The sequence below is a fragment of the Vulpes vulpes genome, chromosome 13 (assembly GCF_048418805.1).
Source record: "Vulpes vulpes isolate BD-2025 chromosome 13, VulVul3, whole genome shotgun sequence".
Classification (NCBI taxonomy): Eukaryota; Metazoa; Chordata; class Mammalia; order Carnivora; family Canidae; genus Vulpes; species Vulpes vulpes.
Genome location: NC_132792.1, coordinates 129,380,090 through 129,403,447, shown reverse-complemented (window position 1 = coordinate 129,403,447; position 23,358 = coordinate 129,380,090). Strand labels below are relative to the sequence as shown.

Here is a 23,358-nt window from a genome sequence, read left to right as displayed (position 1 = left end):
GCCGACGTGGGATTCGATCCCAGGTCTCCAGGATCGCACCCTGGACCAAAGTCAGGCACTAAACCGCTGCGTCACCCAGGGATCCCGAAACATGAGTTTAAAGAAGTGTTTAGTTTATCTAAAGCATTTGCAAAAGTAAGAAAAGATACCCTGAAAACTTATGACAAAGGTAATTCCTTTTTCAGAGCTGCCTACAGAAAATTCCTACAGTACAGAAAATAGTGTCAGGCAAAACCATGTCACTGTCCACTACAAACCGTTCTTCTTCCTTCTTCCTTCTTTCTTCTTCTTCTTCTTCTTCTTCTTCTTCTTCTTCTTCTTCTTCTTCTTCTTCTTCTTCCTCTTCTTCTTCTTCTTCTACTTCCTCTTCTTCCTCTTCCTCCTCCTCCCTTTCCCCTTCTTCTTCTTCTTCTTCTTTTTAAAATACTTTATTTATTTATTCATGAATGACACAGAGAAAGGCAGACACACAGACAGAGGGAGAAGCAGGTTCCCTGCAGGGAGTCCTATGCAGGACTTGATCCCAGGACCCCAGGATGAGGACCTGAGCTGAGCCAAAGGCAGATACTCAACCACTGAGCCACCCAGGCATCCTCCTTTACCTCCCCCCGCCCCGATTTTTAAAGGGTTTTATTTATTTATTTGAGAGAGAGAGAGCATACACGTGGACAGAAGAGCAGAGGGAGAGGAGAAACAAGACTCCTCGCTGAGCAGGAGCCCAACGCAGGGCAATCCCAGCACTCTGGGATCATGATTCAAGCTGAAGGCAGACACTTAACCGATTGACCAAGCCAACCAGGTGCACCTACTGCAAAAACCAGTACTAATCAGGTATTGACCAATGGCAGTTCCAACACAAAGCTTATTAGAATTCTTAGTGGAGACTTACCCCAGTTATCTGTCCTCCAGCCAGCATGAGCTGGGTCTGGGGGATGGCTGCCTGCACTGAAGGCTGCTGGGAAGGCTGGCTTGGCTGCTGTGACTCTCCGGATTCTTCATTAGATTTAGACTGGGCAGTTCAGGAAGGAACATGAGATTTCAAGTGACTGACTAAAAAAACTGTACTTAAAACTCCATATTTTAAGAATTATTTACAACATGAATTTATCTAGTCATAGGTTTTCTGGTTTCCCTCTTTTCCTTTCTTATTAATCTTTGTATTTTCCTAATTTTGACATAGTAAGTTTTTAGACTTTTTTCCTTTAAAAATCACATTTACTATTTATTGTTTTCTAAGTATAAACGGTCAAATATGGAACATATAAAAGTAGAAAAATAAAATATAAAAATTATCCACAATACAAGTTTTTGGTATAGACTTTTGTTCCAATGAGTCTATACTTTTTGGTATAGACTCAGTTTGTTCCAACTAGAGCAATGTTCCACTACTCTAGTTACAACTTCCAAGAAAAAAAAATAATTGGTCCTCCTCAGATCAACAGGATTCTTTAAAAACCCCAATCCAAAAATAAATAAATAAATAAATAAATAAATAAATAAATAAATAAATAAATAAAAAATAAAAACCCCAATCCTCAACTTTGGAAATAAGGAATAAGGGAAGAGCACATTCTTAATCCACCTCTACATCAGACCCTCCATCCCAACATTCTGAGATGTATTCGGTGCAGTGGGAAACTTCCCTAAATATATCGTCTCAGAGACTGATTACTTGACCCACAGAGCCTTTCATCTAATATTTAAAATAACTAAGCTTAGCAAATCCCAACAAGTAACACACAAATTTAGAGGGAAAATGCTGCAGTCAGGAGGGAAAGAGAACACACTCCTAAAAGGGACACTAAGAGGAAATTTTATGGTAATTAAAACTGGGTATGCAGAGCATTAACATTCTGCATAGATTTGCATATTTCCCACCACCTGTTTTGGGGACTGCAGCAAGGCTAATTAACATAAAGGCTCTGATTAATTCTGCCAGTCATTGAGAGATAATTACAGTGCAGGACTGTAAACATGCTGCACTGGAGATACAGCCTGTTTGCCAACATCTCTCTAAGGGATGAAAGTTTACCATGGCAACCAAGGCAATTTTCTGCCTCCTCTCCCTCAGAAAGGAAGGTCACATTATCTTTTTTTCTTTTCTCTTCTTGCTTCCATGTGTTACTAGGTCCATATTCCACTGGGTTTCTTGGAATGCTCAACTCAAGGTCTTTAGTCATTAGCAACACTGAAATCAATCTTCTAGAATACAGTTTTTCCCTCTTGACTGTTAGTAACCTAAAGACTATACTGAAAGGAAGGAGATCCACTAAATGATGATGGAGTGAAGCATAATAACTGAACTCTGCATGTTTTACCATATGGTCTGTATCAGAAAAGCAGCCGATTTAACTTTTGTTTTGAAAATTCTGACTATATGAAACTTATCAATGACTATAACAGGTTTAGTTACAAACCTTAGAATCAGCACTTTAGAGCAGAGAGGAACCATGGCAAGATTCTAAACTTCCTCACTTAAATAAATGTAAGACAAAAGGAACCCCACGAGGTGAAATGATTTGCCAAAGGTCACACGGCTAGTTAGTGCGACAGTACAAACCTAAGACCTTTGTATCTCAGTCCAGTGCTCTTTCCTCTACACTATAAAATGACAAATAAAAAGACATCTGGAAACAAAAGGGCATTACGATATTATTTGGCTTTGTGTTTAGATATGTGTTATTACTGTATGACTTAGAAACATTTTACTAAACGTACATATCTAACTCTGAAAATAGGACTTTTCTTGTTCACCTTTTGTCATTCGCAGTAGAATACAAACTGGATTTTCATTAATGTCAATGATTATCATTATTTGGATCTTAATAACATTAGGTAATAAAAAAAGGGTAATACCTCTAAGTATTTCTTATTATAGAATTATTGTATGCTCATTATTAAAAAATCAGAAAAATATGGTAAAAAAGAGGAAAACTGATCCATAATCCCATGACCCAGCTTACCTGTACATTTAACGACTGAGCAGCAGCCTGTAAACTTGTTCCAGCGAGCTGGACCTAGAAGCAATGTAATCAGGTAAATTTCTAGTCTAGTACTGTAAGTTGATATCAACAAGTATTTCAAGAATCTCTACTAAGTGAATGTCACTGAGTTAGAACTGAGAACATAAAGAGATCTATCTCAGAGGGTGAAAACTTAATGGACAAGTTCACAGTTCCTCCACTCCCGCCAGAAAATGCTATTAATATTTCTTTTCTAAAAAATGCTTTCCCACACTAAAATAGCCTCTTCAGGCATGCCGCACTGGTATTAGGCAATCCTTATATAGCACCCTGTTTGTATTCATTGGACACTTAGATTCTAACAACTTAATTCACCTTCCATTGTATTAGAAAAAAATAACAAGCTACTTATATACATTATCTGTATCATTATAAGTAATCAGAATTATCTACTCATTCTAATTTCAAAATTTTCATGTATATACCAGAGTAAAAACCTTACTTATATATACACCTACATAGCTAAGTCTTAAAACATTTATAGTCATAACTCAAAACTGCCAGCCGAAATAAAGAATCTGTCTTATAAACCACACATGGAAGTCTGTCATAACACTTAATATATTTCATGCATTTAGAGAGTTAAAACCATGATTAGAATCAGGATCATTATTTGGCAATCATGTTAATAATAACTGATTCTGGTCAAGTGTCATCAATGGATGCCCTAATGGGTTAAATTTGAGGAATAACATGATATTTACATATTCTCAACTATCTTTCCATACATATTTACCAATTACAAAAGGTAAAGTCACCAGTAGTGACACATGTGCCTTCCAGTTTGATCCACTAAAGAACACAGAGTTACTTTACGTTGTATTCCTCTGCAAACCCCAACTGAGCAACAATGTACAAAATAACTAGTTTGTATTCTTTTCAAAAATGCCAGTGTCTTGAAAACAAAGAAAGACTATGTTGGGAGAAAAAGAAAATAAACTAGGGTAAAATAAATGGAAGCCTAAATTAGAATGGCAGCAGTCAGCATAAAAAGTAGTTACCATGAGAGACACTGCGAAGTGCTACATAGGATCCCAGTAACTGGCTGGATTTAGATAAAGAAAAAGGTCATGAATTATTCTAGGGTTCAAATCTGAGAGACTGGAAAAATATAGTATCTTTGATAGAAAGCCAATGGGTTCCATCTTGGATATATAACATTGCATCGAAGTTTCCTGAAGTTAAATATAAGTGTTGATATGGAGCTCAGTATAGAGTTCAGGGCTAAAATGAATAGACTGCTACCCTTTATTTAAAACTAACAGTCCTGGGGGCACCTGGGTGGCTCAGTGGTTGAGCGTCTGCCTTTGGCTCAGGGCGTGATCCCGGGGTTCCAGGATCAAGTCCCGCATTGGGCTCCTTGTGTGGAGCCTGCTTCTCCCTCTGCCTGTGTCTCTGCCTCTCTCTCTGCATCTCTCATGAATGAATAAATAAAATCTTTTAAAAATAAAAAATAAAAAAAAATAAAACTAACAGTCCTGTTAATAGATAATAACCCTCAGAAATAAACCTAGACATTTACAGAGAACACATTTTAGATGTAGTGCATTCAAGGAAGGATTATCTGAAAAGATGCTTAAGATCCAAAGGCTAAGAATTCAACCAAAGAGCCAGAGGAAAGAGTTTTGGTACAAAGAATTAAAGGTAGTAAAGTTTCCATGTGATTTTATTTAAGTCATATGGTTTCTGGGTAGAAGTTTGTTGAGGAACAGGATAGTTACAGGTCTTAAAATATCCCCTCTCATGGATTATTTGCTAATTACAAAGAGGAAGAAAAATGCCTTTATAGTGGACAAATATGAAACACTACCTTTATCAAATAATCAAATTTAATATCACAATAATGGGACAAGGTGATACCACAGAATTTCTAATGTGCTCCTGTCAAAAACTTGGATCCAATCACAAGGGAAAAATTAAACAAACTCAAATTGAGGGGCCTTCTACAAAACAGTTGTTTTCTACTTTTAAAAAATGTCAATATCGTGAAAGATGAAGACAGACTGAGGAATTGTTCCAGAACAAAGAAGTCTAAATAGACATGACAACTAAATGCAAGGTGTGGACTAGACTGTAGATCAGAAAACACTTAAATACCGACTGAAAATTAGATAATAGTATCGCATTGATGCTAAATTTCTGGAATTTGAAATTTATGTTATAGCTATATAAAAGAATGCGGTTTTTTAGGAAAAACATGACAAAGTACTTAGAAGTAGAAGGTCATAGTGCCTGCTACTTATCTAAAATGATTTTGAAAAAATATATATATGTACACTTTTATGTATGTGTGTTTATACACACACACAGCAAAGACAGCAAATACTAATAGTTGGTAATTCCAGATGAGGGCTTTCAGTAAAAAACAGTTCTACAGTTATAACTTTTCTATAATTTGAAAGTGTTCAAAATAGAAAGTTGAAAAAAAAAAGTGAGAGCATCCTTTTACCACTTCATTTAGCTACTTCCCAACATCCTTCAAAACTTAGCTCAAAGTCATCCTGTGATAAATGTCCTTGATTGTACAGGTTCAGCTAATTATTTCTACCTCTCTATTCCCGTATAACTTTACCATTCATTTATTCAGTAAATAATGCCTGAACATCTATTATATTTTGGGCTCTTTGGAAAATACTGGGATAAAGATTAAAAGAAGGTTCCCATCTTCATGGAATTTATAGGGTGATAGAACTAAAATCATCTACTTTGTATATGTGTACACACATTTATAATTATGGTAAGGAAAAAAGAGTATGAATCTGGTCAATAAGAGGGCTAGAAACAGAAGGTAAGTGCCACATTTATGTTAATTATGTGTCTAATCAGATGGTGAGCAATTCTGCAGGGACTGACATCTTAATGGAGAATTCAGTGATGTCAAGATTTCATATCAAATTCCTTGATTTTAAAGTCCTTTGGTTTAGGGGGATACTGAAGGTTCAGTGATTTTGGTAATCAGTAGCTGGAGGCCTTGGAGGTGGTGCAAGAATTGCACTCTTCTTGGAATTCAGATCCAATGGAGAAAAGACTGCATATCATCTATGTACTTTCCGGGATTTTTTTTTTTAACACATTTGGACCATCACAAATTTAAGCCAGGTAGAGGCTTAATATGTACCACATAAATTGACTATAAAATATGTTATTCCTCTAAAAAACCAGAAAACTTGTTGGAGGCTACACATGTTTTTATTTTTTAAAAGACTATCTATCTATCTATGTATCTATCTATCTAAGAAAGAGAGAGAGCATGTGCGCGCGTGTGCACACGCCCACATGCATGCCCGCACACAGAGGTAGAGAGAGAGAAGCAGATCGAGGTAGGGCTCGATCCCAGGACCCTGAGATCTGAGCTACAGGCAGATGCTTAATCAACTGAGCCACTCAGGTGCACTTACAAAAGTTTTTAGAAGAAAATCAATATGAAAATAATATTTTTGGTTTTTGGTTTTCTACAATACAGTCTTAAATTATTTTAGATGCTAAATCATCTTAATATTTTACCTGGAAGTTTCATATAGAAGTTCCTCTACTTTTTTTTTCTTTCAGAAGTTCCTCTACTTTCAAAAGCAAACAAAGCTATCCGTTTGAGCAAAAGTGTCAACTAGGACCTCACTCCAGTATGCTAATTGCCACCAGCATACTACTCCTCTGAAATTGTAAATAAATGGGCTTTAGAAGACCTTTCTAAAATTCCATTGTTTCAAGTGCAGGAGCTTCTTTTATACAAAGTACAGGTAGTCTAAAGATATATTTTACAAGCTCAAAAGACATACGAAGATACAGTTTATGAAAACATATTCTGAACTGAGAGCCTTACACAGTAGGTCGTGGCAATGGTGGCTACATCCTTTTGGATGACTTTGTAATTTACTACCTTCAGTGAGCCATCACAGACCCACAGTAACATGTAAATAGTAACTCAGTTGTTACTTACATTCCATTCATAACAAAGAATTGTTTTTTCCACACAACGGTGAGGTCAGTAGCTATACAGTCAATTAAACACTATGATTCCAGTCTAGCCATTCTGAAGGACACAATCAGATGTGATCAGCACCAGGCTTTAACTGATTTAAAAAGTCCTGCACACTGGGGGGACCTGGGTGGCTCAGTGGTTGAGTGTCTGCCTTTGGCTCAGGCCATGATCCCAGGGTCCTGGGATAGAGTCCCACATCAGGTTCCCCAGAGGGAGCCTGCTTCTCCCTCTGCCTATGTCTCTGCCTCTCTTTATCTCTTTGAATAAATAAATTTTTTAAAATATAAAAAAAAGTCCTGCACACTGAAGTAACTTCCCTAGGTCCTAACATTCTGTGCCTCCAGTTTTTACTCTCCCTCATGGTTGAGCAGAGCATTCTACCTGATGGAGATGTCCAAGGAAAGCCTGGGCCTGGGCTGTTGAAATTGCTCCACCAACGGGCACAGGCTGCTTCTGAAAGTCCAGACCATTGGTTTGTGTGCCTAGAAAGCAAGCAAAATAATGTTAACTAATTAAAAACAAACTCAAATGAAATAAAGCACTAGACTTCAGTCACGAGCATTTACCAGGCATCTATTTTGTATATGCGCTTTCCTAAGTACCTCCATAAATGAGATTTAAAAGACAGATAAAATACAGTAAAATGATTTATCTTCTAAAGAGAGGACTGCTGGACAAATAAATATGAACGCAAAGCTTAAGAAACAGAAACAAAAATATAAATAATGAATTCTAATCCTAAAATAGTGTCACAGAATCCAGAAGTGAATGTAGTAATTGGGGTCAGAATAAGCATGGCACCTATGAGCATCAAGGAAGAGATTATTGTCATTACTACTGTTGTACAGAATGGTACAGACAGACTTCCAAGGAGGGACTAAAGCTCTTTTTTGGTCTCCCTGTTCTCAATACTTGGCATGAGCAGAAGAAATTCACTGGTGACTTTCCAAGTTGATACATTCTTAACTTAGGCTTTTAATACATGACAGTCCGATAGCAAAAACCATCATTTACATGATAAAATAGTTTTACTCATTTCTTCAATCCCAAAGTATAGATTGCTGCATATATCTAATTAGCAAGAGTTTTTCTATAATTACAACCTTCGAGCTGTTATGCCTGTGCATTTTAATCACTTATGCTGAGATATGATGTTAGAAGAGGACTAATTTATAAAAGGCATACCATCCTAATACTCAGAAATTTTTAAAGAATATAATACATTGTTTTCAAACTAATATATCGAGTTATTATTTACAAATTACCAGAATTCCGTGTACTCAAAATATAAGACTACAAGAACCTGCAAGAATCATCAAGACCCAGGAACTTCCATTTCCTAACATTCAAACGACCCACCTGTCCATCCATACTACTGTGTGTGCACACATGGAGCACACTAGTTAGGGCAGTAGAAGCTAGCACATTAAAGTAGTATTTCTAAATGGCTACTAATTTATGCCATTATATATCCTAACTAACCTCTAGCAAATGTATCATTTTAATAAGAATAATGAGGTAGATCACATGAATCAAAAGAACTACTTAAGGTTTCCTTGAGATAATTATAAAAGGAGTGTCAACTACTTAAAACTTCATAGTGATTGTTCTCTTATGTTTTTTTTTCCCAAGTTTTCCATAAATAGAAAATGAAAGGCCTACCTAGACATACATAGCTAACAATATTAAAAGAGCATATATACTTGTGTCAAGTAGTGAGAAACTAGTATGAATTAAAATTTAAATTAGGGTCACCTTCACAAGCCATATACAGAAACTTCATTATTTTAAAGTTGCACATTCTGTCATTAGCTGCTGTCTCTATTTCTATGCAGAAAATCATTACTTAGGTTGATTTTAAGATTGTGCACCATTAGAGACTTATGCTCAATATATATTACATAAATCCACAAGGCTAGGGACGCCTGGGTGGCTCAGTGGTTGAGCATCTGCCTTCAGCTCAGGCCGTTATCCTGGAGTTCTGGGATCAAGTCCCACATCGGGCTCTCTGCATGGAGCCTGTTTCTCTCTCTGCTTATGTCTCTGGCTCTCTCTTTATCTCTCTCTCTGTGTGTGTCTCTCATTAATGAATAAATAAAATCTAAAAAATCAATCAATCAGTCAATCCACAAGGCTAAAAGAAGATGAGAGTTTGAAAAACAGAGACAAGCATTTAGAGATTAACACATCACCAATATAGGAAGTCTTGTAGAACCAAATATTTCACTCCCATGAAAATTCTACATGCTGGTTCCACTTTCAAGTTGCCATAAAAGTGATATACCCCTTGTAAATCACAAAGCACTATATGACATAACTGACTAATTTCTATCTCTGGACAGAGCCTCCTACAGTAGCCTACAGGTAACTGTGCCTGGCTTTATCCTCTTGGGGGAATGCAGAGGTATAGTATCCAAAATTAGTAAGTAAAAGAACATTCTGGGCAACAATTCAGATAAGCAGAGATTTAAGATGGAAAAGCAGGCATTTTTTTAAATAAAATTCTGAGGCTCCACTAGGAGGTAAGGGATGGAAGAGAGTAGATATTACATAGAAATCATTCTTGTAAAATATAAATTGGGCTAAAAGGAAAGGAGAGTGGAACAGACAGACACCGGCACAGGCACACACACAGACACACACACCTGACTTGAGTAAGCAGACAGTACGGGGAAGACAAGGATGTTGGGAGCCAAAACCAAATGTGTGTCAGAGACAACAGGAACATCCAAATAAGGAGCCAGGAGAATTAACAGGTTGGGAGAGAAGGTAAATTATGTAAGAAAATTAACATAACATATACAGAGTTTGAGAAACCCCAAAACATGTAAGAAAAGTGATCCACAAGGGATTTAGAAATGACATAGTCCAGAGCTAAAGATTCTATAAGGTTGCCACTAGAACAGTGTTACTTAGGTGAACCTCAGAGATCTTGAATCCAACCTCCTTATTTTACTGGTGAAGATTAAGGAGTCTTAATGAATTGTTCAAAATGTCATGGTTAGTTAGTGGAAAAGCCAAGGACAGGGTCCCCTGATTCTGTGTAATCACTCACAGAGAAGTGATAGTTGAAATCTGGAGAGTAAAAATGTCAATCAACTAAAAGTGGATATAGAGAAAAGAAGATAAGAGGGTCTGGTCTCTACATTAGGAGATGTAAACACAAAGAGAACTAGAGAGGAAGCAGTTAGAAAACAGGAAAAAAAAAATCTCTCAGGACTAGTGTACCTTAGGAGCCAGGCACAAGCAAAAGAAGGCTACAAGGATGGGGTGGTTTACTACTGCCAAATGGTATAGAACAGGATCAAATACTGAGAAAGAAATCAATCCAAAGAGAAGAGATGAAAGACAGTAATAAAGGTAAGATCAAAACTTAATGAAATAGCGGGGGGGAAACCCACATAATACCCAACTTGGTTCTTTCAAAAGATTCATACAGCTTACAAATTTCTGGTAAGATGAAGGAAAAAAATAAAAGAGAAGGAGCAAAGAATTTAAGGATAACAGAAGGAAGGACAATCAAAAAATGCTGCAGATGCTAAAAAAAAAATTCATAAACCAATAAAAAATATGCCAATAAAATTAAAACTTAAAAATGGATTACTCCCGGGATACCTGGATGGCTGAGTGGTTAAGTGCCTGCCTTCAGCCTGGGGCGAGATCCTGAACTCCCAGGACGGAGTCCCACATCAGTCTCCGTGCATGGAGCATGCTTCTACCTTTGCTTGTGTCTCTGCCTCTCTCTCTGTATCTCTCATAAATAAATAAATAAATAAATAAATAAATAAATAAATAAATAAATAAAATCTTAAAAAAAAAAAAAGGATGACTCCCAAGAAAATATAACTTATCAAGACTAACTCAAGAAGAAATAGAAAATCCAAAGGATCCCACAACATTTGAAGAAATTTCATTTGTAAGTAAAAATCTTCCCAAAAGGAAAAATGAAAACCTAGATAATTTTACTCTGCTTGCTTCCAGAAATCCAAGGGACAAACAAGTCCAATCTTACACAACTTTTCCAGAGTATGGGGAAGAAAGGGAAATAATTCCTAACTTATTTTATGAGGTCAGCATAATCTCACTACCAAAACCTGACAAAGAGGAGTATAAAAAAGAAAAAATATATATGCCAGTTTTACTCACAAACATACATTAAAATATCCTAAATAGTACTAGCAAAAATAATCTCATAAGATAAAATATTATGACCACCATGGATTTATCTCAGGAATGCAAGGTTAGTTTGGGGTTAAAAAAAAATTGGTGTGATTCACCACATTCATTAAAGGGGAGAAATCCTATAATCATCTCAAAGGGTAAAGAAAGTCCTTAGATAAAATTCAATATCCACTTATGATAAAAATTCTAGGCAAAGGAACAGAAAGAAACTTCCCTAACTTGATAAAGAGTAATATTAAAAGCATTAAAATTAAGAACAAGCTAAGGGTGCCAGCTCCTGGATGGCTCAGCCAACAGACAAGGTAAGAAAAGAAAATACACCAGTTGGGAAAAGACACAAAACTTTCTTTTCAGATGATTTGATAATGTATATATAGTACTCTGAGGAATCCAATGATCTATTTCTAGAATAAGAGAGTTTAATAAGGTTGTAGCACATGAGACTATCAAAACTGCTTTTATATACCAAAGGTAAACATTTTTAACAATTTTATTTCTAACATTTCAAAAATATAAAATCCTGAGAATAAAGCTATATACCTACAGCAATTCCTAATTAGTGAAAAACTATAGAACTTTATTTAAAAATTATAAAGAAGACATATGTAAATGCTCATTTACTGGAAAACTCAACATTGTAAGATATCAATCAGTTCTTTCCAAACTGATCTATGGATTCAAAGCAAATTCATATCAAAATCTCAGTAAGTTAGTTTCTTTCTCTTTTTCCTTCATTCTCTTTCTCAGAGTTGGGGTGTGTGTGTAACTGACAATCTGATTCTAACATTATTAAAGTTTTCCCCCCAGTTATCTCTATACCCAATGTGGTGGGGCTTGAACTCATGACCCCAAGATCGAGTTGCTTGCTCTTCTAACTGAGCCAGCTAGATGCCCCAAGATTCTAAAATTTAAATAGAAGGGCAAAGGGTCAAGATGCTTTTGAAAAAACTCCACCCTCTTGTGTTTTGTTGGGGACAGTTGTTTTGTGGCTGTCTACAAATGCCTTTTGTGACTAATACCATGCAAAACATCTTGTATTTCCCAGGGCTTCCAGGGAAGACCGTTGCCAATTTCACAAAAGTATCATCTGTCACTTCCTGTGTAGGCATAGAATTCTGCATCTTACAAAACCTAACTGGTATGATTTTATGCTGTAATAAAATGACTTATAACAATAAAAAAAAAAAAAAGAGGTGAAGCCCAGAGGAGGAGGGGTGGGTCCTTGCAGGCAGAGCAGCAGCCCCAGAGGCGTGTTTGGAGAAGTTTAACTGAAGGAAAACCTCAGACTCCTTTTAGGTCAGTAGAGTATCTATCGGGAGGGATCTGTACTATCAAGATATTAAGAATTATCATAGAACAGCAATAATTAGAACAGCATAGTATTAGAACAGTGATGAACAGACCAGAGTAGAGTCTGGAAACCACACTTTAGATACTTGCAACGTGATAGGTAGTACTACTACACATCGAGGAAAGGATGGAGTTTCCAATAAAGGATAACTGGGTATCTATTTGGGGAAAAAAATGAAATTAGATCAATTCGTACTATACAGAAGGAAGGACACAAGCAAGCAGACAGGCAAGCAGGGAGAGGGGAAGGAAGAAAGATAAGTTTCAGAAGGATTAAAGGCCTAAATGTGAAGTTCAAAACTATTACATTTTCAGAAGACAAATTAAGAGTACATCATTATAACCTTGGGAAAAGGATTTCTTTATCAAAACCCAAAAAATTAGAAGATGTAAGTTTAACTACTTCAAAATTTAAAAAGTCCTCTGTTCGGGATCCCTGGGTGGCGCAGCGGTTTGGCGCCTGCCTTTGGCCCAGGGCCCGATCCTGGAGACCCGGGATCAAATCCCACATCAGGCTCCCGGTGCATGGAGCCTGCTTCTCCCTCTGCCTGTGTCTCTGCCTCATTCTCTCTCTCTCTCTCTCTCTCTCTCTCTCTCTCTCGATCTCTCTCTCTGTGAATATCATAAATAAATAAAAATTTAAAAAAAATTAAAAAAAAAAAAATAAAAAGTCCTCTGTTCATCAAAGGACTACACAAAGAGAATGCAAAGAAGAAAGTATTTGCAATACATACAAACAACAAAGGATTAGTATTCAGAACACACAGAGAATTCCTATGAATCCAATAAAAAAGCCAAACCAATAGAAATGAAGAGAAATTTCACAAAAGAAGAAACATAAGTGGTGCACAAACACTAGAAAAGACGTTCAGCTTCCTTGGAAATTAGGGAAATGCAAATTAAAATCCCAATACAATACCATTTTATGGCCACTAAATTGGCTTTTTATGGCCACTAAATTGGCTAAAATTACAAAGTTGGTTAATATCAAGTTTTGGCCAGATTGTGAAATTCTTATCTGCTGTTGGTAGAGATACAAAGTAGTACAAATGCTTTGAAAACTGGCTGGCAGTACCAAGTAACACTGGAGTAAGGTCAGCACTTACGCTACTAAGTCTTTTTAGACTTTTATGCAAATGCATCGAGAGATAAGTACAAAATTATTTTACAGCAATAATGTAATAGCAAAAGCCTAAAAATAACCCAAATAATAGAATGGATAGAAAACTTGTGATATATTCATATAATGGGGTATTCTATCCACTGAAAATAAATTATAAACATATGCACTAAGTTGGATGAATCTCAAAAACATAATGTTGAACAAAAGAAACCAGTCAGAATATAGTCTGATTCAATTTATATAATGGCAACAGATGAATCTAAGTATTATTTGAGGATAGTAAATACACAGATGAAAAAAAAAATTGTAAAGAAGGAAGCCTGGGTGGCTCAGCAGTTGTGCACCTGCCTTTGGCCCGGGGCAGGATCCTGGAGTACCCGGATCAAGTCCACATTGGGCTCCCTGCATAGAGCCTGCTTCTCCTTCTGCCTATGTCTCTGCCTCTCTCTGTGTGTGTGTGTCTCTCATGAATAAATAAATAAAATCTTAAAAAAAAACTAATTAGAAAGAAATTTGGAAAGAAAAGGAATATGACTATTAACACTAAATTTAGAATGAATTCTACCTCTGTGGCAGAAGAAGGGACTCTAACCACGGTGGACCTACAGTGGCCTCCTAGGACAGGGTAACATTCTGTTTCATGATCAGAATGGGAGACACATGAGTACTTAAACTATACATGCATGTTTACATACAGGTGTCTAAGATATTATTACATTTACATTGAAACAGTAAAACGCCCATGACAAAAGAGTTGCAATAAAATTTCAAGGACACATCCAGATGGTAAGGAGCAAAGGAAAAAGTAGGTGGTAATGAAGCCAAAGTATTGAGTGGGTCTCCATCCTTTAGTAAGTCTGGCAGTGGCAGGAGTGAGAGAAGACGGTCTTTGAAAGGGGTATAGACTGGGGGTGGGGGGTTGTGAGGGTCTACGGGCTGATAAACCCATGTATACCTCAGCACTGTGAGGAAAGGTTCTATGGGAAGGGATATATTGAATATGCAAAAAGGGGTGAAAAGATGGGGCAAGAACTTGAAGGAAGTGAGAAGACAGAATTAAGAGTGAAAAGTGAAGGATCATAATAGTGGAAAAGGTTATTTCTTACATGCGAGTGAAAAGGAGAAGCTGAGTGAAAAAAATATAAAGCTGAGGGAGACAGCTACAATTTTCTCAGTAATCAAAAGGTGGTCATTTTCAGAAAACAAAAACAGCAAAACAGAAGGCAGAAAACTTCTGGACAGGAGTGCCAGGGTGGCTCAGTGGTTGAGTGTCTGCCTTTGGCTCAGGTCATGATCCCGGGGTCCTGGGATCAAGTACCACACTGGGCTCCATGCTCAGAGAGAAGCCTGCTTTTCCCCCCTGCCTGCTGCTCTCTCTGCTTGTACACAAGCTTGCACGCGTGTGCGCTTTCGCTCTCTGATAAATAAATAAATAAATAAATAAATAAATAAATAAATAAATAAATAAAAAAATAAAGTCTTATAAAAAGAAAGGAAAAAAAAAAAAGTTCTGGACAAGAGAAAAGGTTTGGGAATGTGTAAGGGAATCCAAAAGGTGAATCCAAGGCAGCACCAGTTACAGTGAAGGCCCAGCTGAATGTACATGGAGTCCTCATCTCCCCAGAAGTTCTTGTTGCTCTCTTCGTAACCAGCAGTCAAAGATCAAATATAAAAATCAAAGGAAGAGTTCATACTACCCATACTACATACTACACCAGCTTTGCACAGGTGTCAGGCTTTCAAAGTCCTTTAAATGGAGCTCACAGCTCAAATGCTACCTTCCTTCATGGTTCCCAGCTCTCTAACCCAAAAGCAATAATCTGTACCTTCTATATACATACTACTGCAACACATTTGGCACTTCTCCAGCCTGGGGAGGGCAGCGAGAGGGGAGATTGAGCTGTGATACATAGAACAATAGGGATGAATGTCAAACATACTAAGCTAAGTGAAAGAAGCCAGACTCAATAGCTACATAGTATGATTCCATTTATATGGCATTTCGGAAAAGGCAAAACTGAAAGGCACCATCAAAAGGAATCAATCAACCTCCTTAATTTACAAATGAGAAAAACAAAATAATATATGGAAATATGTTCACTGAAGTAACAGAGCTGGATAATTACCAAGGCCAGACTGAAATTCGGAATCCTTGACTCTCTTCTCATTGTTCTCTCTATTATACCATCCTAAGATCAAGGAGTCCAATTCAACAGTCATTAGCAAAGGATATTAACCAACTTATAACAAGCCAAGATCATGCTAAGGACATAGTACATGATGACAGTATAAGAAATCTGAGCCTTTGGTTTCTACCTCACAGCTTGTTGCTCTACTTTTACTATTTTACAATAAAGTAAAAAGTTTTAAATTGATCAATCAAATTTAAAGCTCATGAAAAATATTACCACATTATATAAAACTTTTGCCCCCCCCAAAAAAGGGCTCCAAATAGGCAACAAATCAAAATGTCGATAGTAGATACATTAATCTATATTTTTCAAATGATCTATCGTGGGTATTATAACTGGTCATAACAACAAAAAAACTGGTCATAACAACTTAATGTTTTGTTCAGTTTCACATTTCCTAAAATAGGCTTCCTTTCTATCTTTCCTTCAATGTCATCTCTAAAGTGAACTATCTCTTGGATTAGACTGACTTCTGCTATTTAAATTCTGTGACTACACCTGTTTTTTATTTACCCTACTGTTATTGTTATTTCTCCATAAATGAGAATAGACATCTATACCCTCTAAATGCTAATGTTAAAATTTATAAATGGGACAGGAAACATAACATACTAGGGAGGGAAGTACAAAGATAGGAGGAGAAGAATGTGGAGAGGAAGGAGGAGACAGAAAACTAATATAACATCCTCACAATAGTATCCAAATGTAGATGTCCTCCATCATCTTCTCTATGTCTGAAAGTCCAGGTATTATTCAACATGCAGCCTGGAATCTACCCTCTTTAAGGGCCAATCTAATTATAAATAATCTTTCCCAAATCTTATTTTGGGGGGGGGGGGCAGAGGGTGAGAGAGAATCCAAGCAAGTTTCATGGCCCATGGAGCCCAATGCAGGGCTTGATTTCACAACCCTGAGATTATGGCCTGAGTTGAAATTAAGAGTTGGATGCTCAAAAAAAAAAAAAAAAAAAAAAAAAAGATGCTCAACCAACTGAGCCACCCAGGCACACCAATCTCTCCCCAGTCTTGATGCCTACATAGCCTAACAAAAACAGATCAACCAAATCAACCCTTTAAGGCCAAAATTAAAACTTATAGTAATATATTTTAAAAATCTCTTCAGGATACAGCTATGTCTAAAGGAAGCCAGTTTTCAAAAGGAAAAAAAAAATCTTTTTTCTAATGTAAGTGGCCTCAGTCTCTTTTGCTAATGCATAGAAATTGATTTGTTACTTTGTTACTGTGCTATTCACACCAAGTATGAGAAACATCACACATCACAAAACAGAATTAAATCAAAGATATTGGTTACAGACAACTGAGATTTCTGGAATCCCTGAAAATATTTGTTAATATTCTTGATTTCAAAGGAGGATAAAAAATTACTTACTCTGAGTGGGGGTCTAAACTCTGAATATATAAAAGAATAAGGTACCCTCTTCCTTCTTAGATCTGATAAGACTCTACTTGTAAGGAGAGAGTGTCATAGTCAGCTGCTTACCCCAACCCAATTAATAATGTTGGGGACAAGAGGAAGCCACATTAAATATACTACATCTGTGCTGAAGCTACTTTGCTTCCAAAAACATTTGTTATCATTGGCTAATTAAATTGGGAACTAATCTAATCTGCAGTGTATGTTATCTCCTCTTATAAATCTGGTTCATCTAATATATTATTTTATATAGATATTTATACCTAAATAATTATATAAAAGCAGAAAATGCACATAAGTAAAATGAACACTCTCAGTGCAAATGGAAGATGATTCATTCATAAATTTCATGTATATAGCCATAACTATATTATCAAAAGATATTCCCTATAAAGATAAAAATGTTCATTTGAAAGGAGAAATTTCTTTTGACTGTAAAGATGGACAACACTGTTGGTTAAGAGGTTAATCATTTAGGATATAGCCAAAAAAACTCAGTATCTGTATTCCAAAGTAGTCACTATTGGAATAGATTAAAAATAAAACATATAAATGTTATTTAGGTATAAACAACAACAAAAGAGAACCAATAATATACCATGTAGAAGAAAGACCTTGTAAGAATGAATGCTATATTCAACAAACATTTCCTGTGCATTGGTGTGCCAAGTGCTGAGATTATATAAAGAAGAACAGTCCTTGTTCTTTTTTAATTAAAAATATTTTTTTAAAGATTTTATTTATTTATTTATTTATTTATTTATTTATTTATTTATTCATGAGAGACAGAGAGAGAGAGGCAAGAGACATAGGCAGAGGGAGAAGCAGGCTCCATGCAGGAAGCCCAATGTGGGACTCTATCCCAGGACCCCAGGATCACGCCCTGAGCTGAAGACAGACGCTCAACCCCTAAGCCACCCAGGCATCCCCACAGTCCTTGTTCTTAAGGAGTTCTCAGGCCTATTAATTCACCATTAAAGAAAAACTCCTGAGTATCTATGTGGCAGACACTGTCCTAGATGCAGGAGATAGAACAATAAAGAAGAGAGACAGAAACCATGTCTTCACAGAGCTTAAATTCTAGTGTGGGGCAACAGACAATAAAAATGAAAATGAAAAGTACTGAACATTAGATAGAAATAAATGTTATGGAAAAAATAAAGAGGACAAAGGGATAGGGAATCTAGTGGGGGTGGAGAGGTAACAACTGTGGTTCCAGTTTCATAAAACAACACGGCAACCAAAACAGCAGATGAGGGATCCCTGAGTGGCGCAGCGGTTTGGCGCCTGCCTTTGGCCCAGGGCGCGATCCTGGAGACCCAGGATCGAATCCCACATCGGGCTCCCGGTGCATGGAGCCTGCTTCTCCCTCTGCCTATGTCTCTGCCTCTCTCTCTCTCTCTCTGTGACTATCGTAAAATAAAAAATAAAAAAAAAATTAAAAAAAAAAAAAAAAAAACAAAAAAAAACAAAACAGCAGATGTTCACACGTGACCAAGATACATAAGGGGGACTTTAAGGGAAAAGGTAATGCTCTTTCAGAGGCAATATTTTAGTTGAATCTTAAGAGGATGAGATGGAATTAAAAGGAAGTGGTTATGTGAAGAAGAAAAACATTAAGCATTTCTCTCCCAAAAGTAGAAGACACTATGACACAAGTTTAACATCCAGGAATCCAAACAAACCATTTTAGATATTCTATTAGGTCTTTGGTTTACAAAAATAAACAAGTCATGCTCCCATATCACAAGTTGTTCAACAGTTAGGTACAGGTGACAGACAAGAAAATAAACAATTAAAAAAAAAAAAAGAAAATAAACAATTACAATGTAAAAGATGATTACTCCAAAGGAGTTATCTACAAAAAGATGACAGAAGGCAGAACATAAAAAAGAATAGTCACCAATCCCAACAAACTAAGGCAGTTCAGTAATGGTTCAGATGTAGACAGTTTATACTAGCCACTGCTCATCTCATTCTTGCAAGACATTCTGACCATAATATAGAAGGAGATGCACAAAGACACTATTAGAAACAAGAGAAAGGATTCAGTTTCTATATTATTCCCTGAGGAAAACGGAGTGCAGAGGTGCTACTTTAAAAAAGTACATTATTTAAAAAAATACATAGGGGCCCCTGGGTAGCTCAGTGGTAGGATATCTGCCTTTTTAAGCTCAGGGCGTGATCCCGGGGTCCAGGGATGGAGTCCCACAGGCTCCCTGCCAGGAGTTTGCTTCTCTCTTCCTCCCTCTCTGTCTCTCTCATGAATAAATAAATAAAATCTTTAAAAATAAACAAATAAATAAATGTAGATTATTCATTAGGATATCTGTTAACAGAAAAAAAAGGAAATAACAAGTGTTGGGAAGAATATAGAGAAACTGGAATCCTTGTACATTGACTATGCAAATGTGAAATGATTCAGGTGCTGTGGAAAAGACTTCGGTGGTTCTTCAAAAAGCTAAATACAGAATTACTATATGACCCATCTACTGAGAGGAATATACCCAAAAGAAGTAAAAACAGGTACTCAAACAAATCCTTTGATATTAATGTTCATAGCAGCACTACTCACAATAGCCAAAAAAGTAGAAACAACCCAAATGTCCATCAACAAACGACTGGATAAACAAACTGTGGTATGTACACACAATGGAGTAATATTCAGCCATTAAAAGGAATGAAGTATTATACATACTACAATGTAGATGAACCTCGAAGACATTGTGGCAAGTGAAGGAAGCCAGACACAAAAAAGGTCACATAGCCCATGATCCCATTATATGAAATATCCAGAATAGGTAAATCTCTATATAGAGATGGGCTGGAGCTGGAGGAAAATGAAGGGCAACTGCTTTATGAGTGAAGGTTCCTTTTGGGGTGATGCAAACATTTCAGAACTAGAAAAAGGCAGTAGCTGCACAAACTGCGAACATACTAAATGCCACTGAATTGTTTACCTTAAATGATTAATTTCATGTTATATACATTTCACCTCAATTAGATAAAATCAAAGAGAAATCTGCAGCTCAGCACAAACCTGGCAGTACCAGGTTTCTACTGCCCTAGGAGTTTGCCCGTCCATAGCACCCAGCCTCATCGGCCCAAGTAGCTACTTAAACTGTGCTATAGACCAAGTAATGTGAGAGCCACCCCTGGTGGAATTTGTCCATCACCAATTAGAGCTTAAACTTCAGATGCCCTCCAAGGAAATAATAACAATGTCTGCATCTGTTACTACATTACCATAATAAGCTAGCACAGATTCTAAAAGAAGTTTACTGAAAGTCATGTAACTATGGGACATAACTAACATAAATAACGGCTAAAAGATCTTCAAGGAAAAGTCAGCTTATGCTCATTTGGGGATATGTGTGTGTGTGTATATAGGTGATTACTTCCTAATGAGCCATCATAAAATGGGAAGAATCTGGGATAATGGAAATCTAGAAAGAAAACCTCTTATGGCTCTAGAAAAGTTCTATATTACTATAAAATCATGAAGCATAATCAGAAACGATGCTCTAAATCTCTACAGGATGGATGACTATTACCTATCTACTAAAAATCTCTACTGCTGTTATACTGTATATTCTTCATTTCTTAAGTAATGATATATATTTTGTTTTTAAATTGCTTATTTATATATTGCCTTGTAGATGACTGCACATCAGTGATACACAACAAGATTTCCATAAATGGTTAATGTTTGTCAAATTGTTACAAAGTCTATCTGGATGAAAGGCATTATTAAAACAGACTTTATTCTTAATTGCAGAAAAATGAATGACTTGTGACCTACCAGCTATTCAGACCAGGTCTTTCTCAAATAACTTAAATATGTAGCATCTAAAGGGAATACTTTGAGGACCTAGAAAACCACAAATAAAGTCCTTATTCTAAAATTGTAATATCATGTTAATAGTTTTCTTGAAAAGAAAAATTTACCAAATATTTACTCTGCTCCATCTTTCTCCTGCCCCCTAACCTAGTCAAATGTTCCTTACTCATCTTGACCCTTACGATGTAAGCTAGCTAAAGGTTGGCAGTTTCCTGCCTTCTTTAGAAACACAGAGTGCCTGAGAAGCTGCAGTGAAACTCCTGGTCCTCTGATTTTATCTGATGTCAAAGTTCCTAGCTTGAATTATGACTCCTTGCTATCAATCCTTCTTATATTGTTTATTTATCTGGATGAACTAACTACTCCCAGACTTCTTCATTGCATTTTGTTCACTGGTTTCATTTCCCCAATATGACAAAGACATCCCTAATTGCCTCTGTTTCGAACCCTATTCAGAGTGCTTACTTTCGCCTTCCACCTACAAACTTATCTATAAGCATTATCTATATCTATCTTTAACTCCTTCACTCTCCCATTTCTCTAACTTAAAGTGGCAGTGGGGGGCGGGGGACGAGGAGGGACGCTTCTATTCTAAGCTACTTCATCTACCAGTGCTCAGAAACTTAATGCTTCCCTTCTCTTTGGGAACTTTGATTCCTAAATCATCCATCCATCCTTTTGCACCACTCTCTCCTGCTGTTTCCTCTCCTTCACATACAAATATACTTGATCTCCTCTCCTATTCCTTCCTTTCCTTTATTTAATATATAATTACCATATCATCATCATCATATTCTGAATAAATACTGCCAATTAGTACTTACTGAGTCCTATGTCTACATGCTTTCAATGTATACATCACTTTTGATTTATTACTTATTACAATTATTTATTACTTATGTCCATTTTACAGCTAAGAAAATTATGTCACAGAAAGAAATAATTTGCCCAAAGTAACATAATTGGTAAGTGAAGGAACCAGGGATCTGAATCCAGGTGGTTTAGTTCCAGGGCCTGTGTTCTTAACCACTATGCTATACAGCATCTCACGGAGTTTCTATTACAAGAGCTGCCTATATTTATCATTTCCCTTCCTCAATTATTCACTTCTCTAGGCACAGCAATTTCTTTCTCTACCACTTACCTAGAGCCATTTAAAAGCACCATAATAACTAATATAGAGGTCACAGTTTAAGCTTCCTATCTTGATCATTCTGCAGGACCGGACTACACTGGACAGACACTAACTATGAACATCGCCATCTGGTTCATTTCTGATTTCCACGGTTGCTCTTTAGTCAACTTAAGCACCACCCAGTGGAAATTTCTGTAATGATGGAAACACTACATATATGTGCTACCCAATATGGTAGCCTCTAGCAACACGTGGCTACTAAGCAACAGAAATATGGCCAGCCTGACAGAATTTGTAATTTAATTTCAAAGTCAGGACACCTGGGTGGCTTAGCCGTTGAGCGTCTACCTTTGGCTGAGGGCATGATCCCGGTCTCAGGATCAAGCCCCACATTGGGCTCCCTGCGAGGAGCCTGCTTCTCCCTCTATGTCTCTGCCTGTCTCTCTCGGTCTCTCATGAATAAATAAATAAAATTAAAAAAAAATTTTAATGTTAACAGCCACATGTAGCCTGGGGCCATCCTCCTGGATAGTACAGGGCTCCTTCATGACCCGTCTTCCTCTGCCAGCCCTTTCAGTGTCTAGCACTAAAAGAGGTCTGTCTTTGTTTTTTTCCTAGCTTGTTCCATTTTCCTCCCAGTGGTGTCTCCCTGCTAACTACTTCCACTCCTATATAAGCAGCCAGGTTTCTTTCCTCAGGAGTACAGCTCTATCTTCAATTGCTCACTTCTTCCCCTGCAGGCACCACAAGGCACCTCCAGTACAACATTTTCAGAACCTGATGCATCACCCATCATCAAGCATACTTGGGGCTCAGGCATACCCCTTCACAGGATGGCACTACATTTATCCAGGTCCCAAACCAAATACAGGCACTCATTTTAGATTCCTCTCTTCCCTTGTTTACTCCCTTCTCAATGTCCTCTCCTCTTCCCACAAATGCTCATTAAATCTGACCCCTGGCTTCCACTGCCACTGCTATAAGCCAGAGTTCCATATAATGGATCTAACTGAAAGAATAATGAGTATAGTTCTTTAGGTTCAAGTAAAATGTAAAGTGTAACATAACTAGAAAATTCTTTTACACTTGGAGGGGAAAA

General features: G+C 36.9%; 1 protein-coding gene across 3 annotated transcripts in view; it reads right to left on the bottom strand.

Annotated features, from left to right (window-relative positions):
• POU2F1 (POU class 2 homeobox 1) overlaps positions 1 to 23,358 on the bottom strand; it is a 175,299-nt gene that overhangs the window by 39,432 nt on the left and 112,509 nt on the right. For all 3 annotated transcript variants that reach the window (XM_026003366.2, XM_072732919.1, XM_026003367.2), the window contains 3 exons: positions 7,384 to 7,484; positions 2,964 to 3,017; positions 890 to 1,009 (listed from right to left, as the gene is read on the bottom strand). In XM_026003366.2, coding sequence (XP_025859151.1) covers positions 890 to 1,009; positions 2,964 to 3,017; positions 7,384 to 7,484 — 275 coding nt within the window. The remainder of the gene's footprint in view (positions 1 to 889; positions 1,010 to 2,963; positions 3,018 to 7,383; positions 7,485 to 23,358) is intronic.